The following is a 26,015-nucleotide window of genomic DNA, read 5'->3' on the forward strand; positions in this document are numbered from 1 at the left end:
CTGGCTAAAATGGATACATCTGCATAATTCTTTAGACAGTGTGTATGTTTTTCCATAACAAATGACTCTCTTGTTTTAAATGCCTGTAGATTCCTAAGAAATTAGAATTACCAGTAAATTTGTCTTTTAAATAAGTTAATGTTAACAATTTGTACTTAATCTTTTATGGGTCATTTGAGAGTGCTGTCTAGAAACAGTCAAATGAAGTAAAATGAATTGAAAACCAAGTTAAAAGCAGACACAAAGCCCTCTCTAATTTGAGATGAATGTTTATGGGCCAAATGCCAATCACTGATGAATCACTTTAATTCAGAGGAATTACACCAGCAATAAATGTGGCCTTCTTTTTTCAGTCTTTAAATGCTGCCTCTCTAATACTTCTAAGTTATGTATACTGCATGTACTCTCTACTTATTGCTTTGCAACTTAAAAGCATGAGAATTGCATTTTCACATTGAGAAAATAGGTCTGCTAATTAAGTTTTGATTTAACAGTTGGTATGTGTGTTTTTTGTTTTTATAGGAACTGATATTTTCAGTGGAGGGCTTTAAGCCCTTTGGTTGGTACCTTACTTTAGTGCAATTTGGGTTTTATTCCATTTTTGGACTAATAGAACTGCAGCTTATTCAGGATAAAAGGAGACGGTAAGTGATATATCCTTTTACACATTTAACCTAGCATGAGGCAATCAGTTTGATAAATCTGACTTCCATAATTTGTGTATGAATATTGCTGTTATTTCACAGATAATTGAGTAGATTTGTATGGATAGTGATAAGATAAAATGTAGTATGATTTGATGAGTGGATTTGCAATTGAAGATATACATCACTGTTTGTTTTCAACCATATACTTGTGTCCTTTGTTCCTGTTTATTATGCCTGACTTCTGTTGTAATAGTGAAATGGAACGCTAGCACCAGTGGTTGACTTAAAAAAATTATATATATACACACACAAGTTGAAAAGTTTTAGGTATTCTTGATGCTTTGTTAGGTACCTTTTAAATTGACACTCCCATATTAATGACTATCAGGATATGATGCTACATATTTGAGTGTCCAGGTTAATATACTATATTATTGTGCTACATACATTTATTTCAGAGGTTGCAGAACAAGTACACTAGTATTATATTGTATGCACTGTACTATGTAAGCAGAAGGCTAGTGTTTCAGGTTTAGGCCTTGATGCTGCAAGAAAGTATGGACATGCACATGCTTAATTTAAAGAACTGTAAGTATTCCTATTGAAGTCAGTGGGAGAACACACAGTGCTTAAAGTTAAGCAGATGCGTAAGTTTCTATGGGATCAGGATCTTGGGAATTTTGAAGTTGGTTGGAGATGCAGCTGTTTAGGCTAGTCCCTTTCACTTAGCTTACCTTTTTTTTATTGTACTTTTCAGATTCATTTCATTTTTTTCAGAAGTGCATTACACACATTTACAATAATTTATTAAATATAATTTATGCAAGTATTGATAGTGACTCCATAGTTAGTTATGTTCAGATTTGCACTTAAAGCAGGACTGAAATCTGTTTCACACTTTTCTGGCTGAACTGAGTATCCAAATTTGGCACAATAACTCTTTATTAGGACAATTGCATTTTCTTTATAGTTGTTTAGGAAAATATTTACTAACTTTTTTTTAAAGAGAATATTTAAAAATAAATCCTCTTCCAAATTTTGCTCTTTTTTCCCCCTTCAGAATTCTTTGGGTTCTGTAGTATACAACCAGAGTCTCCATATATTTCTCACTTACACACACACACTCACTCACTCTCTCTCACATCTCAGAACAGTCCGCTTTTTGACTTTTAAAATTAAACAGGAGTTATTTTCCTCCCCAATTTTTCCCACCTATAGTGATCCTCAGCTGAGATCCAATATATTAAATTTGTGTTCATGGTACACTTTTCAGTTAAACATGCATTATATTTTACATGCTGACATTCTAAATTATAGAAAATCTATTTCTAAAATGAAGTCAGATTTATCAGGTTACACAGAACTGTTAATTTGTTAAGCTTATTTTTAAAGAGACAATATCTTTGACAAAAAAGTAACCACCTGTAAAAACTGGTGAAATATTCTTATAACTATGGTACAGAATGTATTGTGAATAAGGCAAGGGTTCCAGCAAGACCACTCTTTATTCACTGCTCCCCGTAGCTGCATACAAAAAATTCAGTAACGTTAGCTGCATGTGTTTGTGCAGCATGGCCTTTGGTGCTCACTTCAAACTTAGTGCTATAATGGTTTAAAATGTACATGTGCAAAGTGTAATTGTCAGCAGGTGATAACGCGACACATCAAAAGCAGTATTCACCACGATACTCAAAGGCACTTCTCAGTTAGGGTATTTCAAGGCCAAATCTCAACTTTGTCTTCATCCGTTTCTCCAGAGTTATAAAAAGGCACCAGAATTACTTTGTAAACAGAGGATATGTATTTTTTCCCCCATTTTCTGCACATACAGAAATGGGAAAGTGTTTAGTTTAAACTTCACAAAGAAATTCATAGTCAAACAGATTTCAAAAAGTTACAAACAACTAAAAATGGAGGTGGCTGCAAGAAGAACTGTTATACAGGCATGAGAGAAAGGTGGTTAAGAACAAACAGATTCAGGAGATATGGTATTGTTCCCAGCTTCCGGTGTGTTCTTTTATAAGTCACTTAACTCCTTTGTGACTATTTCCTTTCTGTGAAATAGGGATAATTCTTGATGGGTAATGTTGAGTTAAGTCCTTTAACAGTTGTGATATGCTTTGTAATCCTTAAATAGAAGGCACTATAGAAGACTAAAGCATTATTCATTAGACCCAGTTGAAAATGGAAAATTTCACTGAAATTAACAATTACTATAAAAACTGTTGGAGATGAAATTTTAGTGAAAGTTTGACCCATTTTTTCAACCAGTTCTATTATTAGTGTACCCTTTCTTCTAGCTTCTCCCAGTATGAAAGTCTCACCTATTAAAAATACAATATGCTCATAATACCAAGATTCATACATTTATATTTTGCAGAATCCCAGGGAAAACCTACATGATAATAGCCTTTCTAACTGTAGGGACTATGGGTTTATCAAATACCTCCCTAGGATATCTGAATTATCCTACTCAAGTCATCTTTAAGTGCTGTAAACTGATTCCCGTTATGATAGGAGGAGTCTTTATACAAGGTATGCACTGTTCTTACTATTAAATGTTCTTATTAGAAGATAACCACATAAGGGCCAAATCCTGTATTCCATTGACTTAATGGAAGTTTTGGGTAGAGCTGGGCAGGAAACAGTTTTCCTGTTCTGAGGCGGGGCAGGGCAGAAACTGCCCATAAAATGTAGCTTGTATCAAAACTGTTTTTTTCAGTATTGACCTTTTTAAGCAAAAGGTTTTACTATAAATTAACTTAAGTTTCTAAACAATGTAATTTTGAACCCAAAAAACCCAGAACTTCTCATGTTGAAAATGCCTAAATAGGATATTTTGACAAATTTAAAAAAAATCATTTGAAATGGGAAATTTGTCAAAAGAGAACTTTTCCCACAGAAAGTTTCGGTTTCAACAAATCAACAATTTTGACCTCCCAAAAAATGAAATTCCCAACCAGCTCTGGTTTGGGTTGCTCAGAGAATACAGGATTACCTCTAAAATTGTATTTAATGCTTGATATACCAGAAGAGGTTCTGGATGGTGAATCTGACTGAAGCTCATAACTCTGAGCATGTAAATAAAATACATAGCATATTTCAATATTTTGATAATCCTTATAATATATATTATGAAAAATTCTCACTTGTATCTGTAGATTTGTTGCTACTCAAAGTCAGTAAGGGTACATCTGTACAGCAAGCGCCAGTGAGCCTGAGTCAAACAGATTCGGGCTCACACTGTGGCACTGAAAGAGCTGTGTAGATGTTGTGGCTCAGGCTCTGAAGCCTTGGGAGAACGGGGGAGAGTTTCTGCATGGCTATTTTTAATGCTGTTATGCGAACCCGAATCTGTCGACCCAGGCCCTGACATTTGCTGGCACTCACAGTGTAAACGTACCCTAAGATTCTCCACATGGCAAAGGACTACAGAACTGAGCCCAGAATGTAGTATTCCTATTACTGTAGTTCTGTCTTGTAGTTACAGTGGAATATTACACTTTTCAGTATTGAGACTGAAGCAATAATAAGCCAGTTTAAAGAAGAAAATCAAATATGCAAATTTATACTAAAAAGTAAATGTGTGTGCAACTAACAGCTCAGGTCTGTCTCACAATTAAATCCTCTTGTCATTTAAATTTGGAGCTTTCAGGTCTCTGTAGGTAATATTTGTATAGTGCCTTTGGATTATATAGTGCTAGATTCTTGAAAGCTGAGAACATAGTTTAAAATGTACGTGTTAAACAGTTATTTCTGGCCGCTTATATGGTGCACACAACTCCTTGGGAAGCAATGGAATATGTTATTCAAATCACATTCTCAGGACCCCCCAAAATACAGCTGGCTGCATTGCTAAGTTCTAGACCAACAGTTCCCAAACTGGTCTGCTGAGCCTTTGCTGATGTTCTACAGATAACTGGCTGACTAAATGGTACTGGCTCTCCTTGTTTCCTCTGTGATGTTACATTAAAGATAACTAAAATACATCTGTAAATCTACTTTTCCATGTAAATAATTGCTGTAGTTGCCAAAGAGGTGTATAGTCACTTTAGGGGAGGAGATGTGGCCTATACCATTGTGAATGGTAACAGCTATTGCTCACAAGATTTCTCTGTGGAGATGTGGTATGTACTATGAAAAAGTTTTTGAGAACTGCTATTGTGGAGAGTTGCAGCCGGGCCTTCTACTCAAATATTGGGAGGGAGAACATTAGGTCCATATGTTTTGGTGGCGTACTGAATGGGAGTTTTTTTTCCTTTGTCTGCCATTCCCTCCTTAATAAAGGGGAGTTAAAATTAAGACTATTACATGGCCTTATTTTTTTGTTTGTATTTTTGTATAGGAAAACGTTATAATATTGCAGACGTGTCTGCTGCAATGTGTATGAGTCTTGGCCTAATATGGTTTACTTTAGCTGACAGCACAATCGCACCAAATTTCAACTTGACAGGTAAAGCAGCATTTATTTTACTTTATGGTTTAATCATTCTTATGTTGCCTAGAATGAGCATTGCATAAAAGCGGGAGCCTTTGGTGGTACTGCCTTGGAATGTCATAGTAAAAAGGTAAATTTTGTTATATCATTTTACCAGCAGCGCTACAGTTATAATAAAAGAGACACTATCATTCTAAGGTTTAGTTCTCAAGCACTTAAAACTTCCCCAGATATTACCCTTGGAGCTGAAATATCTCTGGTGGATCTCAGTGCAAAAGTAAATATATCTTGAGATGTTTCGTAAAATTCCATTTGAAATACTTTAAATAGAATAAAAAGTGGTGGGGTTTTTTTTAACTTTTTCAGACTTATTTCTTGCAGCTGGTAACTAACTTTTTTCTTTACCTCATATTTGCTATAGAATTAGTCCTCAGTGAGAACTAGTGTTCTTGACATACAATTTCTTCACGTAAGTTAGAAATAGCAGAAGATATTTTAACTGATGTGATACTTCATAAATTCCTATCTAAAATTAAAAAGGAAAAAGATCACTATGCATTCATTTTTGTATAAATTAGCGAAATCAAAAGGAACTTTCACTGGCCCACCAAAAAGTACAACAGATCTAACCTTGGGACTAATTTCAAGTTTCTGCCTCTTTCCCCAGAGGTACTAGAACTGTCCAAAAAAGCCAGTTTTTTTAAATAAAGACAAATTTACTTATTTTCATTACGTTCTTACTCAGAAATGGCTTAACCATTTTTGCACTGACACTCAAACTGGAAAAATGTCACCTGAAAGTTGAATAAAGTTATAAGTGACTGAAAAAGGCTCTTTAACTGGAAACAGTCAACTTTAATTCAGTGCTTCATCTACAATATCTTGAATATATATATTTGAATAAGCAGTCATCTCAGTTTGCACTTGGTGTATTACAGGGCTTCAGACTTTGAAATCAGCATTAGCAAACTCCAACAGAAAGGTAGGGCCTCTTCAGATTCCATCTTAAAGTGGAATGGACTATAGACTTTGATATCCATCACCATTCAAATCCCTTGAGGCCAGCAAGTCTGTCAGCCTTTCTGTTACTCTACATGCTGCTACTTTAAAACTGTATATGCTTTCTAAAGAGTACACCTCTGGAAAGCATACCTCACAGTGGAACTGCACATATGTTCTTAGGATTATGTAAACACACTGCTTCATATTTTACTAATTTACCAGTGACATTAAAACAGTTTTAGTGCAAGATTGTTTGGTGTTACACATACTTAATGCCCACATCGTGCAATTTCAAGTTGTTTCATGCAGTAACCATGAATTATGTGCTATATAGTAAGGCACTGGAGTTAATGTAATAGTAACATGTATGTACAATGTAGAAATTTAGAGCTGTCCATATTGAAGCTGTTTTTATTTCAAGAGATTCAGATGAGACATAGTAATTGTTTGTCAATTCATTGTGGGACCTTCATTCATTCTAGCTTTGATTGATCCTTAAACAAAATGAGCCCTTTTTTAGGGAAGAAAACTTTCCTTTTCAGAAATGTTATCCATCTAGTGTTGAGTGGTGCTCAAATAGTAGTGATGTCTAAACTCAGATGTTTTAGTCTTGTCATTGTTTTGCTATGTTGGCTTTATAATGCTTGTCACTTTAGTGGTATTACAACTGGAAAAAATGACTTGCTACCTATCTAAATTATAGGATCTACTGTATACATGTACATAGTGGAACAAAAGACTAGATGTGTAGTTGAACAAAGAGACATGTATTTGGAGTACAACATGTGGGTATGTTCTTTTTGGCACTCACCAAATAAGTATGTCCCAGGAAAAACACATCTAGGCATACGTTCTTACTGAGGTTTTTAATGGTTAAAAGCTATTTTTAAATGACGTTCTTTAAAATCAGATTTTAAAATGTCAGATTTTTATTTTTAAATTTGTGTGAAAATATCTTTCTACAAACTGAAGGACTGAGGACCATGTTGGTCCTAACACCTTCAGTAATTTGATGCAAGTACATCTTCTGTATGTAGTCTGAGTATTATCTATATAGGACAACAAACAGCACTGCTTTTTTCCTTGTTAAGGCATTTAGGACCCATTTCAACCAAAGATCTATCTTGACACATATGATACAAAAGGATAAAGAAAGACAGGTTTGAAGGGTTAGGGCACAGGACTGGGGCTCAAAAGAGAGTCTTCTTTCAGAAGACTGGGTCGGAGTTCTTTCCTGCTCTACTGTTTACCTGCTGTGTAAGTTGAGCAAGTTACCTCTCTGCACCTTCCTCCCATTCTGTATCTGTCCAGGTCATAGAATCTAGTCTGAATTGGAGCTTCTGCAGTTTAGAAGCTGGATATTTTATTTTATTTTAGCTGAATGATGGCGGTAGGAGGCAGCTTAGTATATTTCCTAAAAAGTGGGCTTACTTCTGACATTACACCAGTATAAATCAAGAGTAACTCGACTGAAGCCAGTGGAATTAACCTAAGAATTTTCTCACTATGTAGTTTGATGTACCTTGTCCTTTAATAATTTTATGTAATTTTTTTCTCTGCAAAGGGACAGCAAACTGAAGAAAAGCATAGTAATGGTGCCTCTATGAAACAGAATATATATTGACATTTGAAGTGTATGCAGATCAGAGTGAAAAGAAAAGTGAACTATAGACTTAAGCTTCTTGAGGCATTCAAAACAATGACGGGTTTCAGAGTAACAGCCGTGTTAATCTGTATTCGCAAAAAGAAAAGGAGTACTTGTGGCACCTTAGAGACTAACCAATTTATTTGAGCATAAGCTTTCATGAAGTGAGCTGTAGCTCATGAAAGCTTATGCTCAAATAAATTGGTTAGTCTCTCAGGTGCCACAAGTACTCCTTTTCTTTTTCAAAACAATGTTAACTTTTTACTCTACAGTGTAACTTTAAAATGACAAATTCCTAAGAATTCATTGTCTTATCACTTCACCAAGTTGCTAGTCACTAAATAATGTCACATTTCCTCCTTTATAGTGGTTTATAATAATGCATTTTTTTAGAAGCATTTACACACAAACTAGTATGATTTTGATCTGGAGCTTTTCTTTTTACATTCATGATTTAATCAAAATTCTTTAAACGTGCACATTGTCAAGGGCAAATCTATTTACATGTCACAGTTTTGCCTAAGGAAGCAAAACTATGCTGAGAGGTTAAACGGAACAAGTAATCTTTGCTGTCTGATACGAATGTTACAAACATAAAACCTGAGTGGATTTAAAGCATCAGCTGGATGAACAATTTTGCCCATATTGTGCCATCAGAATTTTGTAAATTAGATTTAAGGCTCTTTAATAGCAGTGGAGTCCAGAATCAGCATTGCTGTACAAAAGCAGCAAATAGACTTAATGAAACATACCTCACGCAGTGTTCCATTCCTGTACTAAAGATGTTGGCAAAGGAAACAGACGTTTACTTTTCCCAGTGCAGTCTTGTACCAAGGAAGGAAATATATTTTAAAAGTAGAATTCATATTTAGGGCTCAGTAATGGCTTTGGCATTGTCTAACTGAGTAGCGCTTGGAAGTATCATGCCTTTTAAAGGCCTAATATCTAGAGTGACTGGCTGGGAGGATGCATGGAAGCGGCACATCATGATACGTCTGTGCAACAAACTCTTCCTCCTCTGGCCACTCTACTGGCAGTACTATCTATCCACTCTCCAGTGATGGGAACCTTATCATGGTTGGTCCCTGCATGGAAGGAATATGGGATACAAATTTCCTGCACACGCATCCCCTCAAGCCTACATCTGCAATGGGAGACACAGTTTAGCCCAGAGCTTAATTAATGGTGTTTGGCTGAGTAACTTTAGTGTGTTCTGCTAATCACCTGTAGTGTGGACTTTTAAAATACATTATAAAGCATTTGAATTTGAAGGTAATTTTGTTAGTTATTCATTAACTTTAAATAACCCATTTTGGAAGCAAGTGTGTTTTCTTAAATGCAAGGTGTGTGGTTTAGAAACTTTGTGTGGAATAAAACTTTGCACTATCTTAATATAGCAAAGAATTTTTTTTAAAATGGTGTGTGCAAAATCTCCCCTGGCCCCCCGAATCTGTGAAGTACAAAGGAAATGGTCCATTTGATTCAAATTATGTTTGCCCTGCTAGGTCTTAAGCCTTTGGACCAGGTTCAGATCTTACCGTTTACCATCATTGATTTCAGAGGAGTTATTGCTGATTTATATTGATGTAAAGTGAAATCAAAATCAGGCCCTTTGTGTTGTTTTGGGTTTGTTTGTTTTTTAAGAAAACTTTTTTCAGATTCTGTCAGTAGTATGGATTGGATTTTTGTGCCTTTAAATAAAACTATCGAATTATGAGATTAAACTGGTTTATGTGCATTATCTTATTATATACTGGTACACCCATATTGGCATTGTAATGGATTCAAGCTACAGATTGATACAGTATGTGAAAAAGTATAGTTTAAAAGTCATATAATGGGTGTGATGTAAAAATGTAGGAAATACGACTGACTCAAAACTTCCTTGACCAGCTACTATGTGCTCCTCTCACTAAGGGAGAAAAGAGTGCTTTTTATTTAAAAAAAACAAAAACAAAAAAAAAATACACACACACCCTCACCCCCCCCCCACACACACACACACTCACCCCCACAAGTTATAAACACACTAATGAAGTCCCATAGGGCCTGTTTTTCCATCAATGCATTTCACTCAGGCATCAGGTGTTTCTACAGGCTTATTACTCCTGTTCTGGCTTCTGCTGCAAAATATGAAGTCGTTTTTTGGCATATACAATGCCATTGTTGTAACAGTGCCCCTAGATACCTGATTGAATAGATTATAGATTCTTCCCCCTCTGCTTGCTTTCTGGTGGTTAGAAAATGGAATAGGCCCAAAATTGTAGCATGGAGGCAACTTTATAACTAAATTTAAGGAAATTAGGGACTTAAAAAGTTCTCCAATTCAAACAGTCCCAAGGATCAATCATTTCTCTTTCTGATAGGAAAAGTTTATTCCTTCCTTAAAGTATTTGTTCTAGTCCAACAAAATCTCTACCAGTGAAATATGAAATCTTAAGTAATGTCATGCTGATTAACCTACTTATTTCCTGTTTTTGCTCTCACCATTCAATTATGGTAGTCATGGTATAAGAAACAAAATAGAAAATGGACATTACTAACTTTTGACATCTTGTGTGCTGCTAATTAATTTAATGTTATACTTTTATCAAAGCTGGGATTCCAACATGTTTTCATACAGTATCCAGCGTTAATCCTAACTCTTGGAATGGCAGAGATACTGGTTGGTAAAATAGTGAAAGAATCAAAGTTTAGAAATTAATTGACTTGTGATGGATAAAGAGTTATTAATTTTTGTTATTGTTAAGCTGATAACATTACCTGCCATGCAGTGAGTTTGTTGTGGCCAAGTAGTGCAGCATATACATAAAGGCGTACATTCATCTTGTACCTGAACAGCATCTAGGCAAATAAAGTAGTTCAGAAAACTGAAAACTTTTCACTGTGAATCCTCTTGCTTTTGTTGTTTTGTCGTTTTGTCAGTATTTCTGTGTTTTTCCTTTTTTGTGTTTGTTAAATATACTGCTTTTGCTTTTTATTTTCTTTCCAACAGGACATACCTATTTTATATAAATAATATTCAGCATTAATTTGATCTTAAAGTTTAATCATTATTACTTATTTGTAGTGCATGAGAGCCCAGATGCCTATATCAGGATTTGGTGCCCTATGGTGCTGATCTGTGTAAAATAAGACAATTCCTGCCTTCTAGAACTTAAGGTCTAAACCAGTATAAGCACAGTGAAAATTGTTTGAGTTAGCATCTTACACTACACCTATCGCTACAGGGCGAGTGTAGAGTGGCATTTGTCTTATTAATTAATACTGTTTATTCCCCCTTTTTCTTTTCTTTGCAGGTGTGGTCCTTATATCCCTTGCTCTCTGTGCAGATGCTGTTATAGGAAACGTGCAGGAAAAAGCTATGAAGTTGCACAATGGTTCCAATTCAGAAATGGTAAATACCTGACTCTTTAATCTAGTGTTCTGTCATACAGACCAGTGGCTCTCAACTTTCCCAGACTACAGTACCCCTTTCAGGAGTCTGATTTGTCTTGTTTATCTCCCAAGTGTCACCTCACTTAAAAAGTGCTTGTTTACAAAATGTGAGAAAAATACAAAGGTATCTCAGGACACTATTACTGAAAAATTGCTTACTTCCTCATTTTACCATATAATTATAGTATAAATCAATTAGAATATAAATATTGCACTTACTTCTCAGTGTATAGTATATAGAGCAGTATAAACTAGTCATATGAAATTTTAGTTTGTACTGACTTCTTTAGTGCTTTTTATGTAGCCTGTTGTAAAACTAGGCAGATATCTAGATGAGTTGATGTACCCCCGGAAGACCTCTGCGTACCCTCAGAGATACACTTACCCCGGTTGAGAATCACTGACAGACTATACCAATACATATGGAGTTGGAATTCTCTCATGTTTTTAAGAGATATTCTACATAAAGTCAAGATATACCGATCATGTAATGGCAAACCAAAACTTAATCTATTTATCATGCATATAAAAAGAAAGTGCTTGTGCTGCTCTACTCATTTTTTACCGTCAAAAGGTACACATTTGTGTACATTATTAAATGAAACAAGTTTTGAAGTTGCAATAATCTCTCCTGTCTATACAAAGGATATACTTCCTATTTTTGTATAATCTTTGTTTATGCATCCTTCCTGTATAACTGAAATCAATGGAGGGTGTTCCATATAATTAATGTACTCCAGGTTTAATAAAAATATAATATGTTCCCTTAGTTTGAATTATTTTGTATTTTGTCCATTGATTTCAATGTTTTTAAAAATCCCACTCAGCACCTAAATACTTCTAAAAATCTGGCGCCATTAGCAACCATCCATATTATAGTGCTGTAGATGTAACTAAGAAAAACAACTGTGGGACTAGTAGCATAACAGTGAAATCTGAAATTGTATTGGCAAATTACATTTATAGGGGAGAGCAAGTAGACAGGGGATATCAAACCCCAAAAAACACTGGGCAGTGAGTTGACACTACTGCATAATTGCCCCAGATAATAATATGGGAAAGTAGTCCAACATTTAATATTTGTATTGCATATATACATATGCAGTTTCTAACACCTGCTGTAGTCAAGATTGTCCAGAGCTGCTGAAAAAAATGATAGAATCCTAATGGACTTAACATTGTAACTGATTTAAAAAAAAAAATCCAGAACTTGGAGTTAAACTACCTTTTCCATAAGCAGTGTAAAAAAACAGACTAAACATCAAGAGTGACTGACTGCTGTTAAAGTGAAACCACAACGGTACCGACACCCTTTTTATTTAAAAAAAAAAACCAACTTCTGAAATAGTTAATTTTCTAAAGAGCAGTGACAAAATCTTCAGATTGACTTGACAAATGTTATTTAGTTCCAAAAGATACAAAATGTGATGCAGAAAGCTTAGAATAAAAGAACCAGCAGATGTGGCTGAAAAGTTTAAAATGATTGGAGAACTCCTCTGAACTTTGATAAAATTTACATTATATATAGATATCAATAGAGGCACATCCATTAAAACTTTACCTCATCAGAGTTTAGTAATCTATCCTCAGTACAGAACAGAGGCACTATGACTAACCCCATTAGAAATTACTTTAGAAAATAATCAGAGCTTGAAAATTAAGTGCCTTTATAATAATGAGCAGTATGGGATTTTGAAATTCTTCTGAAGCCCAGAAGCTCTTCATCACTTTTTGAAGCAGTAATCAGCTCTTTTTAAAATCCTTGTCCTCCTAAGTGCCAACAAGATTTGAGGAAAGAATGATTCGCAATACAAAACATTGGTAAAGATTAAACAATTTTGGTAATTTTACCATTATATACACTTACTGTCTTGTTGAAGACCATAGCAGAAAGGGAAAAATAAAACCACCAGGGATATGAACAAGTTCTACCAAGTAAAAGAACCTGCAGCTAATCAAAACAACAAATGTCTAGTACTAATGAAGTGAAAGTGTGAAGTAACTTCAATGCCCGTGAGCTCAAAAAAAGAGTTGATGTTCATTGGAATAAATACACATTAATAGCCAATCCCTTAATCTGTTAGTCAAAATGAAAATGTTAAATATGGTTCTGAGAACTCTGTGGGCTTTCTTCCCTTAGTGGAATTAATACAATTTTCATAGTAGACAACAAGGCCAGAGTAAGTGGACACATTTTTTGGAGTTAACCTAATTAAAAAATATTGCTATTGCTGGATTTTATTCAAACTGATAATTAAAATTGTGACTTTGGCATTGTAATTATCAGTTTACTTCAATAGTATATTTCAGTACATATTTTATAACGCAAAACATTTTTTCTTCAATTACATTTGCTTTTTCAAATTGTATTCAGTGAAGATAATGATTCCTATAGTTAAGATTCCCTAATACTTTGTCATAGGAACAGTGGCAGAAGGGTCTAATTACGAGAGAACACTCCCCTACAAAGCCTGGAATAGAAGCTATTATTCCATATAGTCTCCACATTGCTTTGCTGTCGAACAAATAGCTGTGAAACCCACTGGCAAAATATATGTCTATAGATGCCTGTAGTGGCAATTCCACATACAAAATAACAGCCTTCTACACACACTGGACAAGGCTTTGGGAATTGTTCGAGATTGTGTAATGTATGAATTTGTTGTCCTTAGGACCTTTGCCTCATTTGTTGACGAAGTTGGTAAGTGTTTAGTGAGTGAGGCAGGGGATTATTGTGGGAAGAGAAGGGACTGTCTCATGGTCAAAACAGATTAATGCTGCCCTGGAGAATTGGATTCTGTCCCTGCTTCTGTCACCTGATGGGTGGGGGCACAGTAGGACAGTGAATGAGCAGGCTACAGGTTGAAAAGATGGGTGCTAACAGTTCCTACCTACTCCTCAGCCCCTCCAGTTCCTGCTGTTGCCTCTGCCCTCACACACGTACATGAGTTTATTGAAGAGATACATTGTGGAGATACTAACCTCCCACTCCCGCCGCCAGTTCTACCAAATGGTTCCTAAGCTTGGCAAGTTATGGCCACTAATTGTGTGTTACATGTTTTCTCAATGCCCAGCAGGAGACATGTAGGGCCAGATCTGAAGGAGTGCTTGAGCGCTCACAACTATAACAGAAGTAGGAGCTATGCTATAAATGCATAAAGTATTAAGTACTCTAAAAAATCAAGACCTTGATGTCTGAAATCTATCTCACAAAATTAGTGGACACTTCTGATAATTTTGGTCTAGTCTCTGTGTCTCATTTCCTGATCTGGACAATTGGGGGAAAATGCCATCTCACCTCACAGGGGTGTTGTGAAGATAACTCATTTATGGCAGTAAATAACCGAGATACTATGAGATTATAGTAGAAAAGCCCATGAGGAAATTAATTCTGTATTTAGTGCAGTGTTCAGATGATGTGCAGTAAATACACAGGGCTACACACCAAATGATGAAGATAAAATGAAATGTTAAATAGCTAGCCATTTAGTGATACACTGTCTATCCTTCTCACTAAATGAGGCAGGGGTTCTGTGGAAAAAATATGTGGTCGTGTAAATTAAAGACTGTCATGATGCACATGCTCAAGCGGACTGAATTAAGGTTGCACAGGCAACCTTAATTCAGGCATTTCCAAATTTATGAATGCTTGGCTTTGTTAACAATGTAGTTTTGTCTGTGTAATTTATAAGTGTATTTACTTGGAGTTTTGTAAATTAAAAATAGTTAAAACAACTGCATGTATTTATAATTGTTTGAAGTTTTACTTAAAAAACAAAATCCTGAATTCGAAGTAACTGCTTTCTCTTTTAGTTCTGGCCTGAGGATATTAGTAACTGACTTCCTGCATATGAAAGATTTTATTTTCTGTGGGGTGATGGTAAAATGGAAGATCATGATCCTATTACCCACTCTCACTTTTCATATAGTTACTTGAATACTACTGTTTGAGGATGTTATGTGCTACATTTAAAATTGAGTATATTAACCCAGCATTTAATTTACTACTTTAATTGTTTAGTAGAACTAGCTAATATTTTTATTTTAACTGTTCCAGGTTCTGTATTCCTATTCAATAGGTTTTGTGTACATTTTATTGGGATTGACATGCAGTAGTGGATTAAGCCCTGCAGTAACATTTTGTTCAAAGGTAAGCACCGATTAAATATTTTTATTTTAAAAAGATTAAATAGTTCTGTGTACTGAGGACTCCTCACGGTAAAGATTATTGGTAATATAGTGTGACAAGTCTTGCTGTTCTCTTAACATAATTTTCTGATCTGGAGTACAGGTAAACTTGTCCAACTTACAAATTAATCCTTTTTTTAGTCCTTGATCAATAGAGTAGGTGAATTTAAAAAAGTCCCATAGCAGAGTTCATAATTTTATTTTTCCATTATTTAATGAAAATGAAATAAGAACCTTTGCATGAATGCATTGTTGAACATCTTATTATTGCTCACGCAGTTGATTAAAGTCTATAGTTTTATTTCATTTTGCAACACCTCAGGGTTTGTTTTGCATTTTCCTAACAGGTTTTTTGTTGTTTTTGCAGCATCCAGTTCAGACCTATGGTTATGCATTCTTTTTTTCCCTGACTGGATATTTTGGAATATCCTTTGTTCTAGCGTTGATTAAAATCTTCGGTGCCCTTCTAGCTGTAACAGGTATGAACAAATTACATATTTAGTATTTTAATATAAAAAGAATCTACTCCTATTTTCCCATTTAGGACAAAGCTTGTGAGAATTGTTCTTGCTTTCTCTTGCTTCTACTCTCCGAGCTGATTTATCTGAGTTCATGTAGCATGACTTCTCTATTGCAGTATATTTGGAAACCAAGGTTCTTTCTAACCCAGTGCCTTCACCTAGAAGGGCTTTGTGCACAAATATATGAACACCAGGAGCCCTGCTAGATACATAAACAATACACTTGACAGATCTGTGGAATCAGAAATACACACCAAAATATAAGCAAAAAGGTAAGACTTATTTGGGACAGGGAGGAAAAAGTGTTAAAATAAAATGGGGCACAGATGTGCAAGAGGCAGTATCATGCTTCCCAAACATAAAATCACAGCCTCAGAAATTCCAGGAAGCGTTTCTACATATATTCTCAATAGATTAATGTAGTGCACTCTGTTTAAGGCCTTGAACCTTCAGACATTTGTAGTTAGATGCTGTTAAGGCAATAGTAAATGTACATTGCAGGTTTGGTGCAAAAACAAATCAAGAGCAGCAAATTGTCTTTTCAACCCCTGCACTCTTGCTTGTTCATTTGACTAGGATAACAAAATATGTTGAATTGTACATGTCAGGACTTAGAGATACAGGGCATCTTATCCTATCTGACTTATATTAGTTTTGATTTGTAGCTTTTTTTTGGTAATATATATAAATACAAAATAAGTGCCGGTCCTGTGCGCTAGGCATCCTTGACAGCCATTAAAAATACCATCTATAAATATAAGTCCAATAGTCATTCTCCTTCATTCAGAAGTTTAAACAACAACCAGTCAAGTAGAAGCAAAAAAGTCAGAATACTCTTCCCTCCCCACAACACCAACTCACCTTTCAACCTTCACCAGTTCCATTTTACTACATCCATCACAAAAGCCTTTGTAAACAGATGGGCTTTGTAGCATGCCCTGCTGGTCAACAGATAAAAGCTATTTTAAACCAAGGGAGTGTGTGAATTCCAAAGCTGAATACCCTGCCACCAGCGCTCTCTCTCTTCCAAACCAAGGAAGTTGCTATTTGATTTCTTAATAGCAGATGGAAATCTTACTGTATATCTGGAATGCAACCTGTGCTGGGAGGTATCAGACAACACCTTCTATCAAAGATGCAGATAAATTCTTTGTTTAATCTTCCAGATGCTTTGCCCGATCTTGCAGTGTTACTCCGATCTTGTTCCAGATAGTCCTTATATATGCTCCATTTTCTGCCAGATGCTTAGTATGGCACATGACTGCATTAGGTACGTCAGAAGACATAGTTATACTATGCTGTGTCATCAATATACTGAAAGTACTTAAGTAATTATTAATGCTTTTAAGAGCAACATATATGTAAAGAACAAGAGAGGTGACAAGATGGAATCCTGTGGGACTCAAGAGAGTGTTCTAAGGAAAGAAGATACCCAATACCATTCTCTGGGAATGTTCCACAAGAAAGGAAAAAAGCCACCCTAGGGTCCCCTTGTCCTGTCTGGGTACAAAGGCAAATCTTATGACCTGTAGCATCAACAGTATCACTAGTCTCAGGATCAGTACTATTGATACTATCGTCTACAGATGGCATGGACACTTGACTTCCACTCATTGGCAGGAGAGGATATGCCAGCACCACCCATGCAGTCTGTATCCATGTGCAGGTCAGTACCCAGATTGACAAGTATCAAGGCGATCTGTGGCAATGAGACATCCATGACCTAGATAGAAATTCCAGTCTCCAAACCACTGATTCCATCCCAAGTAGTATATCAAGAATATGCCCAGCTACATATGCTGAGTAGTCAGTCATCTGGGATAGTTGTGTGGTGAGCATGAAAATCTTGAGCCAACTCAGAAGATTTGCCATCTACATAAATGATGAAGTTACTAAGCCCTTAGTGCCACAGCAGCAAGGAACCTTACTTGCTTATGCATGAACTTCGCAGTGCAGCGGGGTGATGTGCACACTTCACTCAGTGTTGGAACCGACATACGGAATGTGCTAACAATGAATTTTTTTCCTCCCCTTGCTCGGAGAAGAGGAACTGCAGTTTAAAATAATGAAAAATGATCAGTGCTAAACAGATCCTACATGAAACGCTGGACACCAGTACTTTTTCCAACAGGGAAGTATTAATTTAGTCCAGTGATTTTCAACCTGTGGTCCACAGAGTATGTCTAAAGATTTCCAAAGGGGTCCTTACCTCCATCTGAAATTTTTTTAGGCATCGGCAAATGTAAAAAAGGATTGAAAACCACTGATTTGGTCTATTAATGTTTTGTCTACCTAACATACTTAATGGAGGATGATTCCACTGTCAGGAGTAATATGTTTACTTATCAATAATTTGTTTAAGCTTTAAATAGTTTCTAAAATCAAATGTATTACCAGAATAGAGAGTATGACAAACCACGATTTAGGGGTTATCTGTACTAATTTACTGTGGCTTACATCTGTGTTCACTCAGCCTTCATCATTGAGCTGGTCATAATATTTTAGCACATAGTGTTACTTTAATGTAGTATAACTCGCTACAGCAAAATTACATCTCTAAGTGAACATTATTATCCTGTACGATCGTGACCTTACAAGTCAGCAATCATAGAAGCTGCTTGCATATCAAAGTTGTCTCTGGTTTTGAATCGGAAGGGGGAGATAGGACCTTATTAGGATGTCTCGAAATGACTTTATCAAGTTGTCTCTGACACAAAAAGTCAGGAGAGATTTGGGTTTTTTCTTTCTATATGCCTATTTCCAAAATCCTTGTAAAATTAACGCTCCTTGTCATAATCAACTATGACACACAGTCATACCCAGAGCTGTTTAAAACAATGGAATTGTTAGACTTTGAGAACGTAAGATTTCATTTGGATATATTTCACAAGACTAAATTGTGTTCCTGATCCCCCTGTAGTTTATATAGATGTAATAGCTGTGTGTCAAAAACAGTTACGTCAGGCTATTTCTACCTCAAGTTACCCCTTTTTATAACGACAAACATCAGTCACGAGGGATTGGGGAGTGGGGGGGAGCAGGAGGATACCAGGGAACTTACTTCCCTTCCCTCTGCCCCCAAAGCTGGTTTGTGTAAGGTAATGTTCTTCATTTACTGTAGTGGAAGGGAGAATATGGACAGTTTTGACTTAAAATATTAATTGTCTAATTTATTATACAGGATTTTAATCAAGTTTGCCACTCTCATAGTTTGAGTTTTGCTTTTTTAACCAAGTTCACTGTATGCATTGATTTCAAATGAGCATGGATGAGAGAAGTTGTTTCATGTCTTAAAACAGTTTTTAAAAAGTGTATTTTACTGTGTCAAAGAATGCTGGAATAGCAAAACCTTCCCAGGAATTCTTGTGCCTGACCTTGACAGTCTTGGCACTCTATTCCTTTCTACTTTGCTTGTAGCAATGGGGAAAAGTTTACCATGCCGTGGAAGAGCATCCCATTCATTACTGCCCCCTGACTACCCTATCTTTCCCCTTATTGGGCAAGAAGGGGAAAAGAGTTTAATGAAAATTGTATTTCTATTAACAGAATGAGAAATTATCAGACTTAATCGGGAAAAAGAGAAATCACTTAATTCAGAAGGAAGTGGTTACATAAATATTTTAATTAATAACTGATTTGGTGAAAGAACAGAAATAATAGTACTTAGAAAAACTCATGTAATTTAACCATTTTTTTAATTATTCTTCTAAACTCTTTTCTAATTAAAACTCAATATTTTTTATTCCCTTCATTTTTCATGTAATTGAAAATCATTATTTGATGTGCATAAACTTCTTAAAATGTAAAGATAATTACCAAAAAAAGTTGAGATCAGGTGAAGATAAAGCAAAGGTACAAGAGAATACTTCTGTCCATTTTAAACCTAGTTTTAAGAGAACACTTGTGGAAAAGTTTAAGATTCACCTTACCATCTATGAGTGTTGTTGTTGAGCAGTTTCATATTTGACTACTATATAAACAGTTATGAAGTCAGAACATGGCCATGTAGACTAGATAATTCATATGATATTTCAATGCAATATATGGAAGTTGTGTTTAATTTTGGTGTAACCCAGCAGGTTATAGTTTTACCTAAATCTGTTAATAGGATTATGTCCTCATAAACTACAATTCAGATCTTCTTTAGTGACAAGATCACAGGTAGGCAAAGATTAGTGAAATAGTACAATGTGGCCTTCTGAAATCCATTGTCATGTTCAGTGTCCTCACCAGAGTTATTTCTCTGCACTGAGGCCTGCTGTTATGTAAATAGTTTCAAAACAGTTAAGATGCAAATACCTATCCCCTTCAAAATAAAACCAAAAGCAAGGATCTATGCCGGTAGATTCTGACCAAAAGAAAGAAAGATTGTAATAGTAAGTATTACAGTATATCCAAGTCCTTAACATTTTTAAACTCTTAGTTTTGTTTTAAAAAATGTACACAATCTAGTTCACAATTTCCAACTGGTAGCGGTTTCAAAGATGGTTTATCACATTCCCATGATACCTGTGATCTGGTGAGTAAAGTGAGCATTGGGATAAATGAGTCTGGTTACTGTGGGAGTCTTTGTAGTAGGAATATCTTTACTGGTTTTGCTATATTGATGCAAACCTCACTTTGGATGTGCTGCACCAGTTTCAAACCAGGAGAAGAGACACCCCCTATTTGACACTGGTCGAGTCATCTACCAGTTTGCACCAGTGAAGCTCACCAATATAAATATCCCTGCTATAGATTATTAATACCTCCTAATTACAGCTTTAGTTGGATTATAACTAGATCTAAATTATAGTTAACCATTGTTTTTCTTCTGCAGTAACAACAGGAAGAAAGGCAATGACCATTGTGCTTTCTTTTTTGTTCTTTGCAAAGCCATTCACATTCCAGTAAGTATCAAATTGTCCTTTTATGGCTTGTGTATTTCATAAAATCAGATTCTTGATCACTGAAATTGAATAACATTACCAGTTAACCATCAAAATGTTTGAGTAGGATTTTCTTCAACTTTCAAACATTTGTAATAGAAATGGGTTGTAAATATTGGCTAGTTTGTTGATTATGTCAGAGAATAATTTCATTTTTCCCCAAAAACATTAGAAGACAAATCCATTGTACATATTGAGGGTGGGTGGAAGGTGATGGGTTTTTTTTGGTAGTTTAAGAAAATCTTATGTAAAAAGGTGCTGAAGTCAGGCAATCCAAGATAATGATGGAGAAAAGAGCCCTATGTAGGAGCAGTAGTCATAAAATATAGCTCCTATAAACATGGGAATGTATTGCGGATTGAAGGTATTTTATTCATATAGGTAAGAACCATTACAATTAATTATAGCTTAGTATATGCAGACAGGTTATGTCAAATAAATTCCCTTCTCCAGCCTACTTACCTAAGAGGAAGGAGAGAGGATAATACAAATTAAAGATTTAAGCTAACACCTTGACTGGGTCCTACCACTTGCTTTTCTCTTATTGGAGACCATCTTTTAGATTGTCAGCTTCTTGAGGCAGAGACTTTATTTTTGTCTTGTAGAATGTGAGGCACATCATTGGCACATTACAAATAAACTGTTAATACTATGATTATTTTCCTCTTTTTCACCCTTCAGGTATGTGTGGTCAGGTTTATTAGTTGTCCTGGGTATATTTCTGAATGTTTACAGTAAAAATATGGATAAAATCAAGCTGCCTTCACTACGAGGTCTTTGCAACAAAACTGTGGAAGACAGACAGACAAGGACGTTGTCACAAACTGTGTAGACAATGGTTTTATGCCATGTCTTGAATCTGACTTATTTTATTGGAACAGTCTTCAACTGGTTCACTTTCCAAAGGGAACATTATTAAAACCAAAAGAGCTGAAGGCTGAAATGAACAGTTTTATGTGAGCCTTCTCTTCAGAGCACTTGAATTCATCATAGGTGTGTTATACCATTGTCAGAAGGCATTATCAAGCCAATGAAGGAAAGCAACTCCTGGCAGACTGCTGAAATACTGTGTTCCAAATGGGGGACAGTAGCACATTAATTTGGGCATTTTTATCATATCAGATGTGGCTGATTTGAGATTAGTGGTTCTTTGTTTTTATTGTTGGGCTGGGATTATTTAAAAGTAATACTGTATTAACACTTAATGGAAGCTAATCAGCAACGGATTGACCAAATTGAAATTTTAAAGTTGGAAGAGGTAGAATACGGTATGTCATGATTTTTCATTTTAAATAAAAATTCAGTTTAAGTTCTTGATGAGATTCTCAACATTGTACATTTGTTAATATAATTGGCATTTCTATTGAAATCAAAATCTGATTAATGGTTTAAATTTGAGATTGAAAGTATCGTGATTTTTTTCCATTCCTCCCCTTCAGCTTTTAAAAATTATTAAAGAATGTACATAGACATTACTGTTAATCCCAGTGTAGAAAAAAAGAGTACCAAGATCTCTGTCTGCTTGCAGTACTTTCTCACCATCAGAGGAGTTGTCTGCTGTTACTGTACTGGTATAAAACAGTGAGTGAAAATTCTCTAACAGCACACAGGTTAATATATTAAACATCATTTCTCTTCACTGTCCTCAAATTAAAGCTTTAACTCCAAACATAAGTAGATGACCGTGAGATTTCTCTTCCAATGGACAGAGTGCACACACAGGGTCATATTGATCAGGAAGTGTGGGTAAATGAGAGACACAGGGATGGATTCAAAAGGGGCAAGCAACAAACTTAACTAACAACACCCCTCTCCATTTTATCTGCCCATACTCTCTCTCATAGCAGGTATTTAATTGGGTGCAGTGTGGAGTTAAAAGATCCCACCATAAAACCAATAATTCAGCTCACTTCTGAATACTCTCACCCCTCTCCCAGGAGCTGGCCATCCCCTTGCTGTCTGGAAAGTCTTTTCAGCAGTTAAGCATGCTCTTGCTCAGCACTGGCTACTCTCAATTTGTGATGGGAAAACATTAGATGAAAAAAAAAAAAAGTGGGCAGAGATTGAACTATTCCAAAATCTTTTGGGTTTGTGATCTAAGCATTAGTACATAATGAAATGGCAATCATTGTTGTACATTAGTTCTCACCATGGAACTAGAAAATACAGTCCACCAGGGAAGTATGAGTTACTTTCCTGACTGTGCTTCTCATCAGCGCTCCAGCTCATCCTTCCTGTTGTTGCCAATGTCCGGTGATATGTTCTAGATAGATGTCTCTTGACCACCTGATGGCATCCGACATCATGAGTTGCCCCGTCAGCTGAGCGTAGTGTTGACCAATTCCAGTTTCTCAACACTGACTCCTTGCTGGGGTCCCATGCGCTCAGAGCTCCGATGATCAGCATGTGAGTTTGAACCTCATAGCCCCTAGCTCCCAAGGTGTTGGCCAGAGGAGCCTTTATTTCCAGCTTTCGAGATTGGGTGTCGCAGAAGGCAGTAGTCCTGTTTTCAGAGGGAACTCTGACATCCACCATGATCTTCTTCCAGTCCTCGTTGGTGATGATGATGTCCGGTCACAGTTGTCTGTCCATTCCAGGGATGGCGACATTCACAGTGACTTTCCCTACAGGTGGCGGGATGACTGACCAGGCAATCTTGGATGGCATTGTGGCACAGCTGCCAGGCTCTGGAATGGGGCTTGCAGCTACACCAGACATGGGGTAGTGTCTCGTTGGCATAGCTGCACTTCCTGCATTGCTTGTTCCAATTCCCTTGGCGGAAGTCCATTCGGCGGAATGTAGTTGAGCAAGACCCTGTGGATGAACCACCAATCAGCAAATCGGGTGAAGCTGCCCCCAGGGAGAAAAAGTGGTTGCTCGTGTCCCACTTGCACGTCACCTCAAAAGGCCTTCCTGTGGTCTGACTTCCATTTCAGATTTTCCATGTACTGCAAGTGGAGGGAATCTTTCAAGGTCCTCCCCAGCATGGTTCTAGCTCTTGGAGTGATCATTGTGCGCTCCATGTTCTTCATCTGTGCCAGTGGCACCAGGATTCTCAGCTCATGGTGTTCCTCACACCACATACAGGGGCAGCCGATACACTTCTCCAGTAGCATTGCGGGCATGAATCCAGAATGAAGCAAAAAGTCTTTCCCCCCCCCTTTCAAATTTGCCTTCCAGGGAGCCATTCAGGATAGCAACATCTTCCTTGGAGAGGGTCCTTCAATTCACTTCTTGATGGCATCCTGCATAGCACTTTCCACGATGTTCCTAACTGTGGCGTCTGGGCACGTCAGAAGGCATGAGTGATCATTGCAACGTCACAGATCACCCGTATGAGGGACATTGGCACCACCCTGCCTGTGCAAGATGTACACCAGTTCATTTCTGGTCCTCTGAGGAAGAAATATCCATGTCTTCACTAGCTGTCTGTGTTGTCTGCTTTGTTAAGAGGTAGCTTCGCCATGGCAGATCCCCTTAAGACGAATGAAATACGGGGGATCAGGAAGGTGTTCAAGGTATTGATCTTCTGCCATGGTGGTAGCAGGGAGAAGTCCATCCTTGCTACATCTCGTAGGATCTCTGCAATGGTATCCTTAGGTGTCTGCTGGATGCGGAAACCCATGGCATGCTGAGATGTTGGTATGCTTGCCCATCCTTGAGGAAGATCATGGGTTCACCTTAGATCTGAAACTGTGTTGTCTAGACCAAGTCCCTTCCACTGCCATCAATATTCAGAAATGCACACTTCCTGGCACTGAAGAAGAGTGTCATCCAGTTGGCAGCCTGGCCCGTGACATCGCGCATTTGTTGGAGACTCTCAGGGTTGTCTGCGATAGGATCAGATTGTCTGCATAGGCCAGGATATTCACTCAATGAAACCACCTACACCGCAGGAGATGGCTCTAATGAGCGGCTCCATGGCTAAGTTGAAAACGATGGGGCTGAGGGGACAGCCTTGCTTCACTCCACTATAGATAGGAATTTCAGGTGTCTCTACTTCCATGGAGCGAATGGTGGTGATGCAGCCATCATAAAGTTCCCGGACCGGTTGGCGAAAATTTTCAGGGCATCCCGAACTCTCGCAGTGTGGCAAAAGCGTGCTGATGGGGCACGAATCCGAAAGCATTAGCCAGGTTGAGCCACGCTGTGGCACATTGCTCCCGTGCCCTCCTGGCCATGTGAATGGCAGTTTGAAGGACAAAATTGTGTTCATAACAGCCTTCGCTTGAGATGAAGCCTTTCTGGATGGAGCTGATGGCTCCTTCGTTCACTGACCAGTCTGTGATCCTAGCTGCGAGGCAGCTGGCGTACAGTTTGTACATGGTGGAACAGAGAGAGATGAGTCTCCAGTTGCTGGGGTTGTCTTGCTCACCTTTCTTGTAGATGAGCTCCATCATAAACTTCTTCCAGGAGCTGGAAGTACAGCAGAACGGTTTGCATTTGTTGAAAATGGCATTTAATACCAGGCAACCGCGGTCTCATTTTTTCAGGAAGTAATATTGAATGCCATCTTTTCCTAGGTATGTGTTTTTGGTCTTTGTAAGTCTGGTCATTACTTCCCATGATGTAAAATCTTGTTCCAGGTCCCCTGCGTAGTCAACCTGAGGTAGAGGATGAAGGCACCCTGGACGCTGCACTTCGTTCTGAGCTACAGGCTCAAACACACCCTTGAAGTAAGAGAATAGTCTCTCGGATGGGATTGCGCAGCAGGATGAGGACCCATCTTAAGTTTCTCTCTCATAGCCTTAGGGCAGTTTGACCGGTAGAGCTTCTGGATCCTGCTGCTTGATCGTAGCAGCAACTGATGTTCCTTCTCCTGGCTTCTCTGATGATGATGTTATGGCCCAACACAGGAGTTCTGTGAGCAGTCAGTGTGTTCTCTTGAGTTCCCTTTCTCATAGATACAATTTCTGCAGACAGGTCTTTAGTGAGTCCGTCTACAAGGAGGTCTAAGTCAAAGGAGGCTGTCCTTGCCAACTCCTCCATCCAAGTGGCTTGCCATCGTGTGGCAGCTCTTGCTGAAGGCTGTTGCTCCTCTGGCTGCTCAGTCTCTGCAGGCTCATGCTGGAAAATTGCTGTGGAATTAGCCTGTTGCCTCATTTCCTCCCGGTGTTGAGAGTTCCTTTTGACCAATCTTGAGGCAGGATCTCTGGTATGATGACAGTGTCTTCCCTTACAGGTTTTAGGGCAGCACTGGTCTTTTTA

At 37.3% G+C, this 26,015-nt stretch overlaps 1 protein-coding gene across 9 annotated transcripts in view; it reads left to right on the top strand.

The window, feature by feature from the left end:
• The window catches only part of SLC35B3 (solute carrier family 35 member B3), a 105,242-nt gene that overhangs the window by 11,043 nt on the left and 68,184 nt on the right, over nucleotides 1-26,015 (top strand). For 4 of the 9 annotated variants that reach the window (XM_048839820.2, XM_048839813.2, XM_048839815.2 and 1 more), the window contains 8 exons: nucleotides 523-644; nucleotides 3,028-3,182; nucleotides 4,993-5,100; nucleotides 11,032-11,129; nucleotides 15,228-15,320; nucleotides 15,726-15,837; nucleotides 20,699-20,768; nucleotides 21,489-22,124. In XM_048839820.2, coding sequence (XP_048695777.1) covers nucleotides 523-644; nucleotides 3,028-3,182; nucleotides 4,993-5,100; nucleotides 11,032-11,129; nucleotides 15,228-15,320; nucleotides 15,726-15,837; nucleotides 20,699-20,768; nucleotides 21,489-21,639 — 909 coding nt within the window. In that variant the 3' untranslated portion in view covers nucleotides 21,640-22,124. Of the gene's footprint in view, nucleotides 1-522; nucleotides 645-3,027; nucleotides 3,183-4,992; nucleotides 5,101-11,031; nucleotides 11,130-15,227; nucleotides 15,321-15,725; nucleotides 15,838-15,995; nucleotides 16,152-20,698; nucleotides 20,769-21,488; nucleotides 22,125-26,015 lie in introns of those variants that run through there. The other 5 variants (XM_075125383.1, XM_075125382.1, XM_075125381.1 and 2 more) reach the window with 3 other exon arrangements.

This window comes from Caretta caretta, chromosome 2, assembly GCF_965140235.1.
Source record: "Caretta caretta isolate rCarCar2 chromosome 2, rCarCar1.hap1, whole genome shotgun sequence".
In the NCBI taxonomy this organism is placed as follows: Eukaryota; Metazoa; Chordata; order Testudines; family Cheloniidae; genus Caretta; species Caretta caretta.